The 18,384-nt window shown below is 33.9% G+C and overlaps 1 protein-coding gene across 1 annotated transcript in view; it reads right to left on the bottom strand.

Moving 5' to 3' along the window:
• Positions 1 to 324: 324 nt before the first annotated feature.
• LOC128997526 (lachesin-like) overlaps positions 325 to 18,384 on the bottom strand; it is a 42,484-nt gene continuing 24,424 nt past the window's right edge. The window contains exons 6-11 of the mRNA XM_054423166.1: positions 12,558 to 12,743; positions 11,368 to 11,575; positions 10,849 to 10,977; positions 2,664 to 2,783; positions 1,904 to 2,074; positions 325 to 805 (exon numbers count right to left, since the gene is read on the bottom strand). Coding sequence (XP_054279141.1) covers positions 594 to 805; positions 1,904 to 2,074; positions 2,664 to 2,783; positions 10,849 to 10,977; positions 11,368 to 11,575; positions 12,558 to 12,743 — 1,026 coding nt within the window. The 3' untranslated portion in view covers positions 325 to 593. The remainder of the gene's footprint in view (positions 806 to 1,903; positions 2,075 to 2,663; positions 2,784 to 10,848; positions 10,978 to 11,367; positions 11,576 to 12,557; positions 12,744 to 18,384) is intronic.

The following is an 18,384-nucleotide window of genomic DNA, read 5'->3' as shown; positions in this document are numbered from 1 at the left end:
TCGAAAGTATTGGGACTGAAACTTTGTATAATTTTAGGATATTTTATCTATTTAGTATATTGCTGTTTAATAATGGCTATAAGTATAAAAATTGGATCCCTGTGGAAAATACAGTCTTAAAATAGCTGGCTTATCTGATTCTTAGCCCAAAATAGCTTAAACAGTACTCATGCTTAAAGGTCAGTGCATCCGTTTCAAACCAGGTTCTCTTTTAATATGATAATATCCAGGACCCTCTTCCAAACTCTTTCTTAGTATTCCCTAACGAAATCCTCATGTATCAGAATCCTCATGTTCAGAATCCTCATATTCAGGATCCTCGTATTTAGGATACTCTTTCTAAAAATTCCTCACATGCCTCATATTATTGTGGACCCTCCTATAGTAAAATAATTTTTCAAAGGGGACCCATTTCGAAAAGAACTCCCGAAACATGAACCTCCTTTAAGAAAACCCTTTTTGAACACAGCCTTATTATCTTTGGATAAACATTATAATATGTATGGTAAAAATGCAAAAATAAAGCTTAGTGTAAATCCCAATACCTATAACTCCTGATCATTCCACCCACCCTACCAATGTCTATGCGGCGTTCACAGATAGTGCAGTAGCGTGGACGCCAGAAGTCCTAGGCTGTAGAGTCTCCTGGTCGCCGAGGACTGACCTCCGTCCGTCGTCAACCCCTCGGTAGCCTTCTCCTCCCCTTCCCTCAGTGGACCCTGGTGACCGTTTGTTAACCTTTGACCTTCACCGAGCTCGTTGTCCTCTTCATTGTCTGACTTGGGTGGCCTCTTCACTTCCACCTCTGCAAGAAGAGGTTGTAAGAGTTAAAATGTTTTTGATTCAGATTTTTGCTTGGATGAGAGAAAGTTTTGAATTATTGATGTGGAAAGGAAAGTGGTAAAAAGTATCAAACTGTACGATATTGTGAAATTCGAAAACACTCTTTAATCATAAACTTTATTAACTCATAATCTTTAATGGTTTGCTTCTACTAAGGTTTGACCTAACAGAACATATCAAAGATCCAGAAGAATTTGATTTGTTGCCTTGGAACACTCAGAATAGTGATAAAATTTAAGGCTGACCATATTTGAGCTTACAACACGTATGGGGTCAAATTTTATTTGATTGAGTCTCTAATATATACTAAAGTAAAATTATTAAATAGAACCCTAGCCTCGGATTCCTTGAGATGTTGATGAAATGCAGGTTAACAAATAACCCCGAGAGAGGAGGTGTTGCTAAAGTCTGATTTCCATCAACGCATATGAGATAAATTTTATTGTCTATCATATTTTCTATCATATAAATAAGGTGAGTTTGAAAGTATATCTTACATATTGAATTTTTTGGCCGTTAAGTAGCATAATAAAAGAAGATGTAACAATGAAACATACATCCTACTTGATTGAATGACTCATTGGATACTTACTTATTCCCTTACCTTAAATAAATTACAGTAACTAAAAATCTATCATTAAATGATGTATCAATTGTTCTCTCTAGGCATCGAGGATTTATCAGGAGTTACCATAAGTTAAAGTTTGTCATGGAGCATTAGTGGAAGCCTATGGCGAAGTAATATTGCTATGGGATAACATCTCACATATTTTTCAGAAGAGTATGAACAATATTAACTTATTGATGATTAACGTAATCAGTGGTACCGACTGACCATTAGAAGTATTGGGTTAATACCAACCAAAAGGAATGGCATCACATTCGAAATACATCAATTCCAATAACGACGTATCCATCTGAAAGTGGGAGCGTCTGATCATGATCCCTCCAATCACCAATAAAAATAATACAGTAATACAGTGCACAGACCTACTAACATTTATATTCCAACAAACAATGATTTTCTTACAAAATTATAGGAAAAAACCCCTCAACTCACCGTAAAGTCTAATGTTTCCTTCGGCGTCCCCGATGGAGTTCTTGGAGATACATTTGTAGCCCCCGAGGTCTGACTTTTGGAAGTCTTGGATAACTAGCTTCATGGCCGTGCTGTAGTAAGAGCTAGACTCCTCTGACATCAGATACTTGTCGTTGCTTATAATCATCTCACCTGTTAAGGAAGATAATTTACAAGTTGAACCTATCACAAACAAACCAAGGAATCCTTATGACTTATGGTTTTAATCATGTTATCAACTGATGCAAGAAGAAATATCAGAGATATGATAGTACCCGCTTCAGTAGAACGTTGACACTGTCCAGTAAAGCACTACTATTCTTTATTGAGTGCTGTGTGAACGGTTTCTTCGTTGCCTTGAAGATAAACCACTGTCAGGTGTCTGGATCCTAGTCATCTTACATCACCCAGATAAAGTTCCTTGTTGGAAAACTACCATGGAAGCCCAGTAACTTTGCGTAACGAATTATCTGATTTTTAAAAGATAATATTGAGGTTATCCTAATGTACTGTATCAAAACAAAATAAATTGAACCACAGTTCAGTTTCAGTTGATATTAAAACAGGCAGCCCACAGGCTAGCTTTCCTTGTAAGTTACAAGAACAAGTAGAATTGTAATATAGTCATACACAAAATTCCAAATATAATTTATTATAACGAGGTAATTTCATTGTATCTCATGACCACTCCGTATCGATAATCTGTTACATTATCTTGAACACAGCTGATTGACCTACTTACCGGTCTCCCTTGTCCAGTAGTTGATGGCTTTAGGAGAAGCCTCCACATGACACAGCAGAGGCACGTCAGTACTGGTGGGCGCCCCGACCAGCTGATTGGGTACTTGGATCAGAGGATGAACTGAGGGACAGAAGTATTTTATTAATTCAGATATTGTTTGATGGATATAACTGTTAAACCAGATTGTGTGCTTACGAGGGTCTAAATAGACGAGTGTAGGAGTTTTGCCAACGGGTATCAGGTAGAAAGGGTCCCCATCCATGAATTCCACATACTGCGGAGTTTTGCCAACGATTGTGGGTTGCGCGAGAGGGGGAGGGGGAGAGAGAGAGATTACACGTGACCGTGAGGGTGGCTTCCACTAGGGGTGGACAAACCAGGCAGGATGCTGACTGTGTTCAAAGTAATGGAGTTATGCACCTCTGACTGTGAAAGGAAATGTATTGAATTTTTAACCTAACCTAACCTAACCTAACCTAACCTAACCCACTGCGACAAACGCATAACTGCCAAGCGTAGACAACCCTGACAATCGCTCTCCCTCCCTCCCTCACACTCTCTTTCTCCGCGCGCGTACAGATTGGCCAATGGTTTAAGGGTCGTTTCTAACATACAGATTGACCAAAGGTCCTAATGAGCAGGGGCAAAAAATGGGGGCGGAGCTTACAACAGCGATGTGTGTGGGGAAGGAGCTAGTCTATTCAAGTTAACTGTTTGTTAACGTTTCCTAATCTTACCAGATACAGAGGTGGTCTCTTTAATGCTATTGAATATCGTAGAACCAACTTGTGTAGTTGAAAAAGCTGACATTTTTTAATTCATTTTAAATATAAACTAGGTGTAAGCCCGTCCTACGTACGGGAATTCAGTAGTCAGTTAAAACCGTGTACAATTCAGATCAGCTAGTTTACACATATAAAGACAAAGTTTCTTGCAGTTTTAATGTGAAAAATCATCTTGTAAACAAATGTTGTGTGACCAAATATGTTTTTATTCCATCATAGGCCTATACGATATGCATTTTAAATCCGATAATTTTACAATAAAACAGCAATTCTGCAATTTTTACGATGTGAAAAGCGTTGAAGTGAGATTTGCAGCCGATTCGCACAGACGCACACTGATTATAAGTAGCCTACAGTAGAGAGAGTAATAGTCAATTGAGAAGTGTATAGACCTAGTCAACAATACCGCCTTCCATAGCATACCTGCCTCTTCCATAATTATTATCACCACAATACAACTACTATACACAATTTCCAGTAGGTCTGAATAGAAACGACCTAAAATAAAACGATAATATCCAATAAAATTCACAGTACACATAATTTAACTTTGGTGTCCTAAAATCAAAACTAATCGTCACACCTATCCTTTAAATCAATTTCACTGCATTAATTGCTAAATAAATAAGTGTAAACAAAGAAAAGTAAAAACAATAACAGTTTGTTTTGAAACAGCTGTTTGGTTCAAATAACATTCATTTGAAAAAAAGAACTGGTCACATGTAGCAGGAATATAAAAAGTAAACACGCTAGTAAAGCTAATGACGTAATTGTCAATGTTTATTATCCATACCGTTATCAGTTCTATCCTTGATAAATACCCACCCTCATTGAATAAATGTACATCGTAATTTCCCATATTAGTTAATTTAAACTACAATATATTCATAGTTGAAATAAAAGTGATATTTTCACGTTTGGGGGCGCTGATATAGGCAACCCCAAACGTAACCACAACTGAACACGATTTCATTAGGATGGTTTGTCTAATTGCAGTATCCTAGGTCAATGTTGACGTTGTGTTCATCTATGTCATCCATCTGTTTATCTTTGTTAAAAACCCGGCTGAGGTTGTGGTGGTAATTTAAAATCGTGATTCCTGATTATTCTTGATCTTCTTTTTATGACATCAATATTTTTGGGCCATATCCAAACAAAGTTAAAGCAGACAAACATTAATTGTAAACAAAAAGCTACCATGAAGAATTAAAACATGTAAACATTGTTATTTTTCTATTCTTTCCTTGAAAAGTGGAGTAGTAAAATAATTTGCATTTATCCTTTTTTATTAAGATTCGTGTACAGAGCCTCGATTTGTACTGTGGTTTAATTAATTTTGGTCTAAACTATTTTAAACTGTGGTCTAATTATCTCTACTAATCTTACTTATTTCCTATAATCAATGACAAAATAAGAGTAAATAAAATAACCTCATAGTTCCATAGTTTATATTTAACCAGCTGTTAGTTAAAACAAATTATATTGCTCTAAAACAAATCGAAGATTACAAAGATTGCTTTAAAAAATAATTTGAACATCCTAGTATTTTACTATGTATATTTAATTAATCTGTCGTCCTCTTACAGAAGAATTGAACGTATCAATGATTAGCATTACACGTAGTATAAATAAGTCAACCCTAAGTATGTCTCTAAATTTTTATCCAAATGCTGAATTTGTGACACAAAAGCTGAATGTTTACAGCTGTTATGTTAAGCAAATTATTTATGCCAATATTTAGTTTAAAATCTTAGCGTCGGCTGCTAGACTTTTTAAAAATTAAAACTCAATTTCTAAAAAACTGGGACCCTAAACTAAAATTATGGCTTCGACATTCCCTAGTTCTCAAAATTATCTTTCTTTCAACACAAAAATCATGAAAATCCGTCGAGTGGTTGATTCGGAATCGTGAAATAAAAAACACAGTTTCGTTTTAATATTATAGATACTCTTAAGGTTAACATGGGAAACTATGGAGCCATTGGGGCAGAGCCCGAAATGATTTTTGGGATAAGAATACGTCTAGATATGTTAATCGGGAATGTGAGCTATCTTCATACCAAATTTCAACCCGATCCGACCAGTAGTTAATGCGTGATTGGATATCAAACAAACGAACAAACTCACAAAAGTTCACAATATTAGTACTTCGATATATTGTAGTTTTTAAGGGTGAAAACATGATGTCTCATCATATCTCTATTATTTTCATTGCGTGCGCGATCTCTTCAAGGCAACTTCAGAAAGATTAATAATACTAATGACACATGCTATGAAAACAAAAAATCTAACGTAAACCATTTTCTTCTTTACATTTTATACAAAACTAGCTGTTGTACCCGTGCTTTGCAACGGGAAAAGGACACAAAATAGAAACATTTTAATCTTAACATCTGTTGCATATAATAGTTACACATCCGCAAACGCTTTTAGAATCAAAATTCAACTTTTATGGCCTTAATAGAAAAGTTAAAGTTATAAATTTTAAATCTGGGAAGTAGTGGATAGCACCATTTTGGTTTTGATTAATTTAAAATCTTGTGTAGACTGATATGAGAAAACCTGACAAAATCTTCGAATACAACTTTGACATACATGTTTTACCTTCATCTCCCTTAATTAAATATCTTTTAATTTATTATTGACATTTTTAAATTTCAATTTTGAAGTTGCAAAAATACTAATTATTACACATACAGACAGACACCATTTGTTTTTTTTTATAATACCGTAGTATAGATAATACAAAATTTTCTTGATTTAACTTAAACATCACCGACTTACAGATAACCCAATTTTCGTATGGATGTAAACAAAATTGTACTATGGACATATGTTTTGATGTAAACAAAATTTCATTGTAAACTTGAACAAGTTCAGATGATTGACAACATAATTCAGCACAAACTATGCAATTTTAAAAGCTAATATAACGACATTATATGCTTTCACAGGATATCATCCAAACGGAATAATACCTCAAATTTGGAGTTATTATTTTCTTTTAGCGGCAACTGAAAATGTAGCTGACTGAATATTAATAACAAATTATTATTTATTTCAGGATTTTAAGGCAAAACGTTAAGAATTATTTTATGTTTAGAATTTTAATTTTTGGTTTACGTAAATGTTGAATAAGTGAGTATATTTTTATACTCTGTGGTAGAACATTTTATCTATATAATTCATACGCTACATGAAACTTTGTCGGTTGAACTCCTCTGCCATTTCTGAACCGATTTTATCCATTGACGTCTCATTGGAAAGAGTGTGTTGCGTAGATTTGCAAACTGGCCTTACATTTATTTAAAAGTCCCTTGGGCTCTGCTCCAGTGGCTTTGAAAGTTCCCATGTTATCCTTATGGAGAACTTAATTGTTTACATTTTGATCAGCTGTATTATTTAATTGCTGTTATTTATTTTTCAATTCAATGAAACGCATTGAGTACATTTATTTACTATTTGAGTTTGTGTAAACATAACCCCCAAGACAGAGCGTTTAAGTATGGTTGTATATCTTAAATTTGTGTATTTATCGTTGTTTTGTGTCGCTATGACGGATCGTGTTAGCATGATTGTAACTTAAATTTGTGCATTTATCGTTGTTTTATGTAGCTATAATTTGTTTATTTGTTGTTTTATTCTTTTAAATGCCTCCGACGCGAATACAACGACACATATAGACAGGAGGCGTAATCGTGATAACGACCGCAGCTACAGAACAGTGGCGCGTAATAGGCTTAACAGTCAGCACCTGACCCTGGACAATCTCAACTATTAGGTTACAAATGCGCCCTAACACTACCCCAAAACGACTTTTCGTTCTCAATTGGCCCTCTATCAATCCTCTATGTACCTGTGTTGCCTGTACAGCGAGGCATTTTGAGAAGGAGAAAACCGGCCGGAATGCTTTAGGTTTATCAATAACGAAGATAAACATGGTCTGAGTTACACACCGGTAATCTTTGAGTTGACTCTTTTAAAACTCATTGTAAATATGACTGTTACGGTATTCGTTTTGAAATAACTCCTGTAATACTTTGCAATTGCTCGAATTTGAGCAACATGTACACTAGTTCAGGTTATTTCACTTCCAATGGAATATCTTTTTCCTTTTTTTTAACTTTTGTTAAAATACTACTCCTATAATGAATATTGCTAGATTGGTTTTGTGAACTTAAAAATGAACATCGTGTGCGAAATACTAAGACAGATATTCAAGGTAATTTTCAAACAATGGGTATACACATAAAAACGTGAATGCTTATGTTTTGAATCTTGAAAGAACACTTCAGGACTTTTAAATGGTAACATTATCCTTATTGCTATAACTAGGTCAAACAAACTAACAATTTCGTAACCAACTCGACCTCCCAAAAAATGTACTTTGTGTACTTGAAAAGAAATTGATAGTGAGTTAATAAGCAATTAGTTAGATTTTATAGCCTATTATTTGTATTAGAATGCCGCACTGTTTTGTTTAAGCTACAGTTGAATGTAAAAACCTCATTTGTTTACTTAACAGTTTACATAAAACTTAGTGTTTTAAAAAGTAAAATTCGTCTCCTGAGTTTGGCCACCTCTGTGACTGGTAGAAAAAGTTAACAAACACTTGACTTGAATAGCCAAGCTCCTCCCCCACGGGACATCGCTGCTGTAAGCTCCGCCCCCATTTTTTGCCCCTGCTCATTAGGACCTTTGGTCAATCTGTATGTTAGAAACTACCCTTAAACCATTGGCCAATCTGTATGTGGCCCTTTCTCCCACCACCACCGTTGGCAAATTTCCGCACCAAGAGGTGGTCGAAGGCATCCCCCCCATCTACCTGACACCCGTTGGCAAAACTCCGGTTCCCAAATAGACGGTCAAAGTTTTGTCTTTGGGCTGTGACAGCGTCGTTAAAGTGGTAAAAATTCTGGCCGGCGTTTTGGATCCGCTGCACCAATCTACCCTCAAGATGGATCCCGTTTATTGAATAAAACATTATAAAATTGAATAAAATATCCCGAATTCAGTTGATTTTATTATTCAAAAAGGACTATTCGCAAAATTAAATGATCTATACAAACTGCAAGTAAGATGTTTATCCGTAGTGTGTTGGTGTAAGCTGGAAACTGAAAAAATACACTTTGTGAACACGTTGGTAAAAATGGACCAACTTTGAAGTTAACAACCTAATTTGCCTGGAATAGTCTTGACTAATTTAACTGTCAGGGATTTGAGATTTAATAGCAACATTGAGTCAAAGTGCAATTTTATTAGTTGTAATATAGTCCGAAGTATCGATATTACTTTTTTGGAATTAAATACCATAGTTTGGTGATAATTCTGCTTTTAAAGTGGAAAACTCGTGTATAATAATTGTAGTCGTAACTCACAAAGATAAGTTTTAAAAGAGACGATAATAATTTAGTTTCACATAATAAACTGAACGTAAACCTCAGCAACATAACTAGCATATTCTAAGGTATTAGAAATGTTACTTCGCATACAGTAAGAGCTTAATAAAATTAAAACCTTTGTTAAGCCTTTAATTAAATAAACATCTTGTATTTCAAAGTATAAAATAAATTTACAAGTATGCTTTATGAGAAAAATTATTAAACTCTTCTCTAAGCTTTTTGCAGTAGTTAAACATCTTTCAAAGGGAGTTTCGACAGTTAAAAGATAACAAGAGGGTGGACTAGAAGGGAAACCAATAAATAAGGGCTGGGGACAAAGAGTCTGTTATCTGAGCTAGTGGTATCTGTATGATATGTGAGGTGTCAATAGCAGACTGAGGGAGTTAATGGGCGACAAAAATACGCCTTTGGTCAGATAACAGATAAAAGGGGACCCAGGGCTTAATTGGCTTTCTTGATCATAAAGGGCATTTTAGAAATAACGTACAGGTCTAAAAAAAGTTAACTCTCAAAGAGGATAAGTATTTGTTAGGCTGTGTTGTGTTTTTAAAAATATGTACATTATTTAATGTTTTTGACTAGTTTCAAGAGTTTTAACTGATCGTAAGGCAAATATTACCTATTTAACTTATACAATACTGATGTTCAACGTACTACTTTACTTTCTTACACACTTATTCATACTATCTTAGACGTAGTTTTAAGAATAGCCTTTTCCGTTTAATTTTAGCTGAATGGTATAGTACAATATGAGTGACAACTTAGGTTATGGTTGTCAAGTAAAACTTATGGTTATGCATAATTTGGGAAATTAGACATACTAATGTCATAGGTTTTAGAATCGACTTCAAATATGCAAGCTTACTTAAATTATTGTACAATCTGAAGGTCGTTAATGGGTTTTTGAAGCATTACTCAAAAAAGTAGAGGCTGATTAAATTTGGTTTTTGACAGACTAACCAAAATTTGTTAAAAAAGTGTTTACTATACTTTCTTATCGGACTATGACTAGTTACGATATACAGAAACAATACATGCATCACTAAAATCACAGAAAGCAGATTTAAAATAGTGTAAAAACCTGCTTATGATAATCCCTGAAATTAGTTTCGCCCCAAGATGGATCCAACAAACTCAAAGGAAAATAAGTGAAGACATTGAATATGTATATTTAGTGTTTTTGAGTAGCACACTCTGTTTGGGCAGTTTGTTGTATGGTGCTCTTTGGCAGCTTACTAATATAGGATCTTTATGTAAGGTTTGAAGATAGCTCCAAATCGGAACTGAAAATCCGGCTGGACCCAACGATACAGTAGTGTTAGGGGATTGGTGAAATTGTTAAGGGGTTACCATTACCAACAATGTTCAATATTTGTTGGCAATCCTGATTCTAGAATACCTTCAAGAATGCAGTAAAATACTTATGTGCTGACATCTTGTATAGTGTGTACTTACAAAGTACGTTCAGCATAATAAGTTTGCTAACCTAAAGGAATTAAGATTAATTACCTAAGATTGTATTTAGTTGGAGTAGAAGGGAGGTGTCCAGCCTGGAGATGGCTCCAAATCGAGAATGAAACTAGTTACTAAACCCAGTTTAAGCGGTTACCAAAACATGTATTTTACTTTATATCGGTAATCCGGAGGCTTTTATTACCATCTCGAAGACATATACACCCTTACCATAGACAAATAGAATAAATATGGACTGTCAAGGGAAGGTTCCGGCACCCACCGATAGGAGTGCCGTGTAGTTACGGCACACACCACTGCAGGCGAGGAGCGAAAGAGCCGTATACTACCAGCAGACGCTGCACCGTAACTACACGGCACTCCTAGCGGTGGGTGCCAGAACCTATGCTAACCGCAGCATTGCTGACGGTCTATATTTATTCTATTTGTCTATGCCCGTACTGGAGTACAGTGCTGCTACATTTTGTTTAGTTGTACTAAGGAATACATTTTTTTATATATTTACCATACACAGGGTGTACTTACAATGTACGTGCAGCATCATGCGTTTGCTGACTGAAGGAGGGACACCGTTGGCTGCGATGCACAAGTAAGCTCCCATCTCTGAGCGAGTCACCTTGTTGAGTGTCAGAACCTCTCCTTCTACTGTGGCTACTGACGAAAAGTATAACAGATTAAATATGCAAATTATGTTTTTGACGATTAAATTAAATATTGTAATTGAGCTTCAGGCAAGAACACACTTACACGATGCTACTTGTGGGATTGTTGTGGACAACTCGACCTATGCTCATTTTAAAGATTTTCTTCTGACTCCTTGTGAGATGTACCCATGATATGACAGAGAGCTGAGAGTTCCTTCAAAAAGTAGATTTGTATGTGTCGTGTAGATGTACCGAATCTTATTGATTTATCTGTTATCGTTCAGAACATATTAGACCCGTGCGGGACTTTACCTGTATAAATAAACCACCACAATTAGTTAACAGTAATAACTTAGTTTAAACAGTAATAACCATTAGTAATTACACTTGTATCCAGTACCATGCTCGACAGCTGAGGTGCTCTTGGTTTTGCCCGGAGACCGCACGATGATGTCTCCACCATCCTCCCTCCTCCAGACCACCTTAGGCTTAGGGAACCCTCGGGCCTTGCACACTAGCTTGGCGGAGCCCCCCTCCGGCACCATCATGTCGCCCGAGGTCTCCTCGTAGATGATGTCCGGGGGAATCACCACCTCTAGGAACGCCATCTGTGGGGTACGATAGAGGTTAAAAAACGAAGCCAGAACCAGCGATAGGATGATTAATCGTAGACAATTGTTAAAGGGAAAAAGCGTTTAAGTAGTGGTCAGTGCGCGTGTGGAGGTCGGGGAGGGAGGTTCAGGGAAAATGGCAGGATTTACTATGCTTACAAGTTGCTAGGAAGTGAAATCTAGTGATAAATTAAAGCTTCAAGTTGACAAAAGCTTAACCCAGAAATAAAAAATCAAGACTTAGGAATTAACGCAGAATTTATTAAGGAAATAAAACATTCGTGTTGATTGTTGGGCCAGATTACAATAATTAACCACAGCTATTTGTTTTACGAACAGTCATAATCTCCTCTTTATCATCCGAATAGACCTGCCATAATCTGTCATAATGAGAGATACAGAATCAATTGTTCATATATATATATATAAATGTAATGAGTTTGGATACTAACAGAAATATAAAAAAAAGGTTTAATACATGATATTAGGCAAACCAATCTTATTGCAAACTCATTAGGCTGTTCAATGACGTTTTCTCTTTTTTCATATGAAGAGCATCATATTTAACACGAATATAAATAAACGTTGAACACGAATATGAAACATTTACGGTAGCCAAACTGATTAGTCATGATAACAGACGACGCTAACACGGCGGAGTTTGGGTCATATGCCTGATCTGTTAGGTCACCGTCAATGTTTCGTATTAGTAATTGTGTCGTGTTTAAATGTTTACTTATTTATGTGTTAATAATGACGCTCTTCGTATGAAGAAAAACTGTCTTTGTACAGTCTGGTGATGGCTCCACAAAGGAGTCGATACTAATTGCGTTTGCAACAAGATTGGATTGCCTAGCAGGTATTAAAAAATTTGTCATCATTATATAACAATCTGAAGGCTAAAATCTACAATAAGAGAAATATAAAACCATCAATACATCAAGCTACTACGTCGCCTGATCTATTTAGCTGAACTCACCTGGCTCTTCATAGGATCGGTGTTGACTTGGCACATGTAAGTTCCTCTGTCTTCTCTTTTCACACCCCTTATGTTCAGAGTCCAAGTGTTGAAGTCATTATGAGTGACGCTGAGTCGTTGATTGTTGGTGATGACGTGTTCGTGGATCGCCAGGATAGCTTTTGTATCAGCCTTGATCCATGCAACCTTTAAGACATTAGCATGATTAAATATTATTAAACAACCATCATGTAGTATATGTATCATCATACATAATTTGCCATCATAGTTTCGTGAAATAATTATATAATTTTTATGTACAGTACTTTACCTTACAGTAGACATCCCATATCCGAGAGAAAGCTGTAGCTGGGTCCATAATGAAAATGACTTAGACATGTGCTGATTATATAGTCTGCTGTTGTGAAATTACGTTTTCATTCTGACAAACTGAAAAAGTGCCACAATCTATTCTACCTAATATGTTCCTTATCAAAGTATGCTAACAAGAAAAGAAAACAGATTTTCAATAACAGCGGCTAATGATGACATTTACTATATTGATCTTTTCGAGAAAAAAATAGTTACAACGATCTTTACAAATTGGATGACTTCAACATTTTAATGTCTAAAGTTCATGATATAACACTAAACTAACTTTAAAGTTTCATTCTCATAAAAAAACCGTAGGAATTTGTGTTGGGTTTCTTATTTTTACTAATCTAAAAAAAACATAGAAATGTCAAAGAAACCCTTACAGCTTAGATTAATGTACCTATGGATAATTTTGGAATCGTTGAACATTCTTTTTAAATAAGAGAATGCTGTTACAATTTATTATGGTGGTTATTGTTTGGAGCACATTAAGGGACTGCGAATAGAGTTAAAGTACAAAGAAAAACTTCAATGTGCAAGTACTAATATACATGTTGCAGGCATGCGTTTGGAAGTTCTAGAGATTCACCAAACACTTACCTCAAGTATTAGGTAATAACAGATTCAATAAATTATATATTAATTTGATCACGGTTAGCCAATATGTTTTGGGTTGAAAGGTAATGTATCAAAGGTATAATATATCATTACAATTTATAATTTTTTCAATTAAATTAATATCACAGCTTTAAAGAAGTGTTGATGCTAACTAAACAAATATTTACATTATTTGAAATAACATTTTAACACTCCTACCTAACATTGCAATGCAGGGCCTTTCTTTAACAATCCACGGTAAAAATTAACCGTGATCAAATTAATATACAATTTATTGAATCTGTATTCATTGAATGGTCATCGGAGTTATGTTAGATGTCCATCAAACTATTTATCCTTACAAATATACATTTAAGCCCTTACTCCTTCCCATATGTACATTTATCTTCCTAAGCTTTTATATATACGGAAGTACCTAATTCAATTTGTGAATCCAATTTAAGTGAAAACACAACTATTAAGCAAAATAACATGCTTTGAATTTATAATCTAAGAAAGAATTAAACCTTAGAAACAGCCTTCTATGCCTGTCTTATGGTGTATGTATTTCATTGGGCTGAGTTAAATGTAAGCAAATAACAAAATAACGCACAACAAATTGATCTTCATCAGATCCGCTGGCATCCTGAAAAATATTCAATCATGTAATTCAAAGTATATAATTGAGTAGTAGGAATGAATCATTTCTGGGCTGGTATTTACTGGAACCATAAAAACACATTTTTATAAATTAGGCTATTTATATCATTATGTTAGCACCACCATCCTGAAAACATTGTCTATTGGAACTGGTGGCAAAAGTTAAGTGCACGATTCAGCTTTAGAGACGGAGAAAATAATATTGAGTATTCCATTATATCTCAGCAGGAACACCAGGAACATCTTTACATGCACCAATGGACCTGAAGCTGTAAAAATACAGAGTATTAAGTATTAACGTTTTTTAACGTTTTTTAGTATATAATGTTATTTGTATAGAAAAAAGAGGAAAGTAGAAGATCGCTGGAATCGAAAGTATAACTTGTTTACTTTGTCTATAAAGGACAAACACAGATATTGTAACCAGTAAAATGTGATCTAATATACAATAACAAGTTTTATTTTTGCTGAGTCGTTAAAAAGAAACCGTTTTAAAAGAAAGAAAACGTGCTTAAAAAATATATTCAAATAAAATAACGAGTGTATCCCTTATGAAAAAGTTTATATATGGCCATATCAAATTTTTTTTATCCGGTTATATTTGGTTTTGGACCAAATACAACCAGATATGATCATATATGGAATCCCCCAGATATGATCATATATGGAATCCTCCATATATGATCATATATGGAATCCTCCATATATGGAATTTTTTAATAAAAAATATATAAATAAATAAAAAAATAACAATTAAACATATTTTTACCTTAAATGGTATAAACTATAAATTAAAACTATAATAAAAATTTTAAATTCAAAAATTTCAAAACAAAATATTTAAGCATCTGGCTGGGAATTGAACCCGGGACTCCGGCGTGAGAGTCTGCCCCCTTAGCCACTACACCACGATTGCTTCATATCATGTGGAAGATCAAAACCCATTACGAATAAGAGAAGCTGTATTTGGTCTCGTAAAACAAGATTTTTCTTAGACATTTTATGTCATTTGAAGAATGTTATTATTAATATAGCCTAACTACGTGACATTGATATTTGAGGCTGTTTGATAGCAAAGGTACAATTAATTAATTATTAATATAATATTCTCCTTATTTAGGCCTACTACACTTACAATTTTAAAATTATACGTCAGTATTAAGATTTTGTTGCGTTATAATAAAATTGTACAATAGATGTATGTACAGGATTTTGTCATCAGGGTTCAAATCTGGATATTTTATTTCTTTACTAATAATTACTTTAAAGGAGAATTGCCTATATTATCTGCCCCCTTACTGTACCACATATCAACTCAATCAGTTAAGTAGTTTGTGCTTGGAGAGCAACAAGAAAATACACAAACTGATAAACTTTAGATTTTTAATATTATAAGAAGTGTTTGGGAGTTTGAGAGTTACATAATCCTAAAGTGGCAACAATCCCTTATAATAATTCCAGTTATTGTCAAAAACTCATTTATAGATGAGCATAAATGGAAAATTATTATTCCATATATGAGTAATTTAATTTCATACCTGGGAGTCATATATGACCATATATAGACCATAATTCCATATATGGAGGATATTTATGGCCATATATGGGCAATATTTTCATACATAAAAAACATGTATGGCCATATATGAACAATAATTTCATATGTAGAAAACATGTATGGCCATATATGGGCAATAATTTCATATATAGAAAACATGTATGGCCATATATGAACAATTATTTCATATATAGAAAACATGTATGGCCATATATGAACAATTATTTCATATATAGAAAACATGTATGGCCATATAAGAACAATTATTTCATATATCGAAAACATGTATGGCCATATATGAACAATAATTCCATATATATACTACATATATGGCCATATATGGACACCACCATATATGGATACAACCACATCTGGCCATATATGCTTCCATATATGCTCATCAAAACCCATATATGGCTTTATAAAACCATATATGGAATTTTGATATGGCCATATATGGCCAGAAATTACTTTTTTATAGGGGATGGGTAGGAGTGTTTAATTCTAGACACCTACATGGTTAAAATATGATGGTAATTAACCTAATGCGTCAAATGAATCATTCAATATAAACAAAAAGCTAATCAATACATGTAAAACTGTCAGAACCTTCTAAATGATTCGTAGTAGGAAAGTATCTGGAGTCGAGGTACCAATGGATGATTACAGAGAAGGGAAAATAAAGTATAAAGAAAGTTAAGTTAATGATTGAGATAAAAGAAAGTTAAATGAGAAAGGGCAATGAGAAATAGTTCGAATGACCAGAGGGGTAAAATATAGAAGAATGGAGATATTGAAATTGAGAGTATGTGAGGGAAAGAATTAACACACTAGTGTTACGAGAGAACAAGACACCCTTATTTATTTTCATTTTGAATGCAACATATGTTAACAATTTAATAATGAGGAATAATTTAATATGACAACAAACACATATTGTTGAGAAGAGAATTAGTTTTAAGCAAAACCAAGAGGATGAAATATAACGTTCAACTACTGAAGACCTTTTAGTAGAATAAAGTAGATTTTAATCACAAGTATATACAATTGTATGTTGTATATAATGTTTGCCGGCCTAATGGTTGAGATAAAAAAATTATTTAGGCTGTAGAACAGGTTCAATCCCAGTCTTTTGAAAGATATCTATTAGAAGCATTTATGTAGTTTTTCTCACAAACGTCAATGAAGAGCATAATTTTGATAAATTTCACTTGCAAGACTCAATAGAAATTGGTATCTTTCTCAAATAAAATACCAATTTGTAATTGCAATGAAAAGACAATTTATTAGTATCCGGTCCAGCGCGGAAGGCAGCGTAGTTCATAAATCCGCCACTCTAGCGCTAGTGATGCTACAACGTACCTTTGTTGTACTTCCGGGGTTGATTTGTTTCCAGACACTTCCTTTGTTTACGATTGAGTGAATATAAAATGTTATTTGTTCTCCATAAAAAACTTTCAAAATAAATAAACTCAGTTTCATTCGAAAAATTTACAAGATTGCCAGATTAAGGTATTGTTGGCAAAATCACACAACATAATTTATATTTATAGAACAGTTGGTAAACGTGTTTGACAATAAATTTATATAAAATAGCAACATTTATAATTCGAGTACCATGGTATGAGAAGAAAATGTCATATTTTTGCAGGTCTAGAGACTAAATAAAAATTTAGAATAAACATTTCCAACGACAAATACAATACTTTATACCATGTGATTAACGTTCTTAGCGAAATAAGACCCTAAAATTCAAAATTAAAATACATTCAGATTGAAGAAAAATATTAAAATTATTCATAACTTTCTTATAAATTTCACGATCAGCAATAGCTTAGTGTATAACTAAAGAAAATGACACACAAATTTACTTGGGTTAGAAACAAACATCAACATGTTAGAAAACATTGAAATTAAGAAATGCAATACTATACTATATATTAATTTATAAATAAACGTGCATACGAATTTGAAATATTACTTATCCGCTTAGTTTATTATAAAAAAGTTCAAAACAATTCAAAACAAAATACAGGGTTTTATACTTAGTACAAATTGTATACATTACAGAAACACCACTTTGCGTCTTACATCTAAATGACATAAACATAATGAATATGACGTCAATTGTTCGACGAGATCAAGAAGGCTCCATTAAGTCGTCATTGTTGTCACCACCACGTTTATAGTAGACAATAACTCAGCAGATGGAGGATTACCTTAGGTATTATGTAAAATGATAAAGGATGAGTCTATTACTAATGTTAACAGAGTCTTCCTTATGTCTGTCTTAATTTAAGAGTAGGTGAGGGATTCGCAATACATTTTTTCAGGATTAAAAACCTCGCAAACACTTTAGCAGATTGGCCGTAGTAAATTTGAAATCTGTTTAAAAAAATATTAAATTATAGGCAAGGTATCAGTATGAGGTTTTATAGAAAAAGTTTTGATCGGTTATCTAAGTAATCACCAACAAAAATTAAATTACTTTGATGATTTGAAGCAATTGAAATTATTTTTGACGATCTTTAAAATACATATACATAGTTTATTTTATACATTCTTAGTAAAGTAAGCTATCTATTTGTCTTATCAATGCCACAGGAAGGCTAACTATAACATTTTTAGGTGGATTAGTTGTGCTAAGTACTGATGAGA

Source organism: Macrosteles quadrilineatus, unplaced genomic scaffold (assembly GCF_028750875.1).
Source record: "Macrosteles quadrilineatus isolate MER2022 unplaced genomic scaffold, UCM_ALF_1.0 Scaffold_6__1_contigs__length_79288215, whole genome shotgun sequence".
Lineage (NCBI taxonomy): Eukaryota > Metazoa > Arthropoda > Insecta > Hemiptera > Cicadellidae > Macrosteles > Macrosteles quadrilineatus.
Note: the sequence above shows the minus strand (reverse complement) of the source record. Positions and strands in the feature narration are given on the sequence as shown.